This window comes from Etheostoma cragini, chromosome 23, assembly GCF_013103735.1.
Source record: "Etheostoma cragini isolate CJK2018 chromosome 23, CSU_Ecrag_1.0, whole genome shotgun sequence".
Classification (NCBI taxonomy): Eukaryota; Metazoa; Chordata; class Actinopteri; order Perciformes; family Percidae; genus Etheostoma; species Etheostoma cragini.
In genome coordinates, this window is record NC_048429.1 from 964,356 (window position 1) to 967,642 (window position 3,287).

At 44.6% G+C, this 3,287-nt stretch overlaps 1 protein-coding gene across 2 annotated transcripts in view; it reads right to left on the minus strand.

The window, feature by feature from the left end:
• dyrk2 (dual-specificity tyrosine-(Y)-phosphorylation regulated kinase 2) overlaps window positions 1-3,287 on the minus strand; it is a 16,555-nt gene that overhangs the window by 2,342 nt on the left and 10,926 nt on the right. For both annotated transcript variants that reach the window (XM_034863122.1, XM_034863123.1), the window contains exons 2-4: window positions 2,934-3,279; window positions 1,997-2,160; window positions 825-1,214 (exon numbers count right to left, since the gene is read on the minus strand). In XM_034863122.1, the coding sequence (XP_034719013.1) occupies window positions 825-1,214; window positions 1,997-2,160; window positions 2,934-3,261 (882 nt within the window). In that variant the 5' untranslated portion in view covers window positions 3,262-3,279. The remainder of the gene's footprint in view (window positions 1-824; window positions 1,215-1,996; window positions 2,161-2,933; window positions 3,280-3,287) is intronic.

The following is a 3,287-nucleotide window of genomic DNA, read 5'->3' on the forward strand; positions in this document are numbered from 1 at the left end:
TTCTCCCGGGGGACCCGGTCATACGCCTTCTCCAAGTCCACAAAACACATGTAGACTGGTTGGGCATACTCCCAGGCTGCCTCCAGGATCCTTGCGAGAGTAAAGATCTGATCCGTTGTTCCACGACCAGGACGGAATTTTTTTAAGGATACTTGTGTTTTTATCTGTTTAACTGATTTTGTGTAAAGCACTTTGAATTGCCCTGTTGCTGAAATGTGCTCTACAAATAAAGCTGCCTTGCCTTTGTCATAAGGTTATAATTCATGTTGAAAATCCACTATGGATGCAACATAAGTGTTATATCCAGAATAATGTTCTGAGTCAGGAATACATGTTTATCATGCCGTTGATTTTCAGGAAGAAAAAAATGCAACTTGTTCCATTTTTCTTCTTGTAAAGATCTAAAATGGGTCAATTTGACCCGACTACCATACAAGGGTTAAAAAACAAGACCTTAAAAGATGTCGTCTTGGACTTTGAGAAACCGTGAATGTCTATTTTCTGACATTCTTTTGACCCAAATGATGAATGAATGAAAAACAATCCTTGTTAGTTTCAGCCCTACGTTGGTAGTAAATGAGGAGGAAGGGGAAGGATAGAAGAAAGGAGCTCGTAGGGAAAGACTGTAACCTTCACAATTGGTTTATTCACATTTTAGCAGTTGTATATTTTGTTTGCCCATCCTGTATAATCTCAAATATTTCATGTATAGCAAAGCCGGCAACGCCGCTGATTTCCAGCTGGAAAAAAATGTAACTTTTTTTCTTGTAAAAATTTGAAATGGGTCAATTTGCCCCGACTAGCATCCGGGGGTTAAAGCTTACCTTGATGCCGCTGCGTCCCTGCTGCTTGAGTAAGATGTTCTCGGGCTTGAGGTCGCAGTGGATGATGCGGTTCTTGTGCAGCGAGTCCAGGCACTGCAGGATGGAGTGGGCGAACTTCCTGACCAGCGGGAGGCTGAAGCCCTGGAACTTGTTCTTCTTGATGAGCTCGTACAGGTTCATGCTGAGCAGCTCGAAGGTCATGCAGATGTGGTTTCGGAAGGTGAAGTTCTCCAGCATGTGGATGACGTTCATGCTCGAGTCCTTGTCCTGCTTCCTCAGGTGCTCCAGGATGCGGATCTCCTCCGCCGCCTGCCGGTGGAAGCGCTTCTCGTTGCGGACCATCTTCAGGGCCACGTGGGTCTGCGACCGGTGGTCGAAGGCCTTCACCACCTGCAGGGGGACCAGAACCACTGTCAGTCACCTCAACCCTCGTCAGTACTTCTCTTACATTTTTTTGTCCTTTTTTCTCAGTGTTTGCCACTTTTTTTGACATTTAACACTGCGTAACACTAACTTATTAACTTTAGTTTTACTGTTATTTTTGGAATTTATGGTCAATAAACCTCATTTATAGAAAATTATTTAGTTTCTAGTTACTTTAGGGGGCAATATGTGTTAACCTTCGTGTTGTCTTCCAAGCGAAATTTGCCATGACTTTTGTTGAGGCTTTTTTTCTGATGTTTTTAACTTTTTCTTATGTTTTTGTCCTTTTTTTCAACACTTAAGACGTTTTTTTTCAGTGTTCGTCACTTTTTTTGATGTTTTCAACACTACGTAACACTAACTTATTAACTACTTTTACAGTTAATTTTGGAATTTATGGTCAATAAAGCTCATTTATAGGAAATTATACCTAACGTTTAAGTTAGAAAAGCAGAAATTATGAATTATTGAGACTAAAATTTAAGGAATGGATGTTGATGATAATCACAGACTGGAATATGTCAACTTTTACTCAATACTATTTCAACAACACTTCCATTTGTTTTACAATGCTATAAAATTGAATAAGACGCCCCAAAATTAATGAAAGTAGAGATGTGTACTTGGCAAAGAGCGTTGGGTGGAATCAATCATGTTATTTTGGGGAATTAAAAAGAACATTGATATAGGACAACGGGTCAATTTGACCCGAGGACAACAACCAGTAGCAGTACGGTTAGAGGTCGTACCTGTCCAAAGCTTCCCTTGCCGATGACCTTCAGGACTTCGTAGCGGTAGGAGATGTGGTCGTGTGGAACGTGGATGTAGGATCCCTGATCGTCGTCGTAGCCCCCGTTGTTGGCTCCACCGAGGACCCCGGACCTCTTCTTAGCATTCGGACCGACGAAATACACTACGAAGGAGGAAAAAGTATGAGATCATTCGGCATTCTCAGTGAATATTATTGGTAAGATTATTGGTTTGGTATCTGTAGACGGACAGTTTAAAACATAGTAAAAAAAAAAAGATGGAAGACGCGTCACCCCTTCCTCACAAAAGCAAAGCCAAAATATCCCACATGTACATGTAGGCGCTGCCATCTTGTAATGTTACCTGTCAGGTAGGGCTGCACCATGTGAGGAAAATATCTTAATTTCGATTATTTTGACTGATACGATTCCCGATATTGGAGGGAATGGTCGTGTATGTATCATTATTCTTATTTTCATTGATGTGTGGGCCGAGACGTCTCTGCAGCACTACAGTACTTCATCTTTGTGTCCTCCTTGGCTACCAGCAACTGTGTGGAGGAGGGGTGAGGCGGGTGCGCGATCACGGAAGGCTTGTATCATGTGAACGCGCCGACAGTGTGTTACTTAGAATTCCTCATGAGGAGACAGAAACTACGCACTGTAGGTTTAACAAGCCCGTAAATAATCATTACATTTCTGTTTTTCTGTGGGTTTTTTACTTTTTTTTTTTAATGAAACTATAAAATCCTGGTAGTAAGTTCACGTAAGAGAACCACAGTTACAGAAACCTCACTGCAGCCAAAATACACATAAAAACAGTCAGAAATGTGGCCTGTCTCCATGAGCCGACCACGATTGGTTTAAAGAAATGCAACCAGTCCGGAGCAGTTTTTTCCTCCTTTCCCAGAATGCTTTGGGGGTTGACCCCGCTCACCTTCAGGGTAGCTGAACACCTCGTGATGCTCGAGCGACGACATTTTGGCCATGAACTGCTTCATGGCCTGCTCCGGGGTCATGGGGGTGGGCTTTGGCTTGCTGTCCGTCGACTTGTTGGAGGAGGCGCTGCCCTGCCGGCAGTGGTGGGGGGGCTCCGGGGCCGAGGTCTGGCGGTCCGACGGCGGCGGCAGGCCCGGCCGGGTGGAGCTTAGAGGAGCCAGGCCGTTGGGCTGGGAGGTCAGCACCGGACGCTTGTTGGAGTTCTCCTCGTACAGCTGGGTGACGTGGACGTGCGACTGCGACGACAGCTGGACGGCGTCCGACATGGCGATTTTAGGGCCTCCCTGGGGGG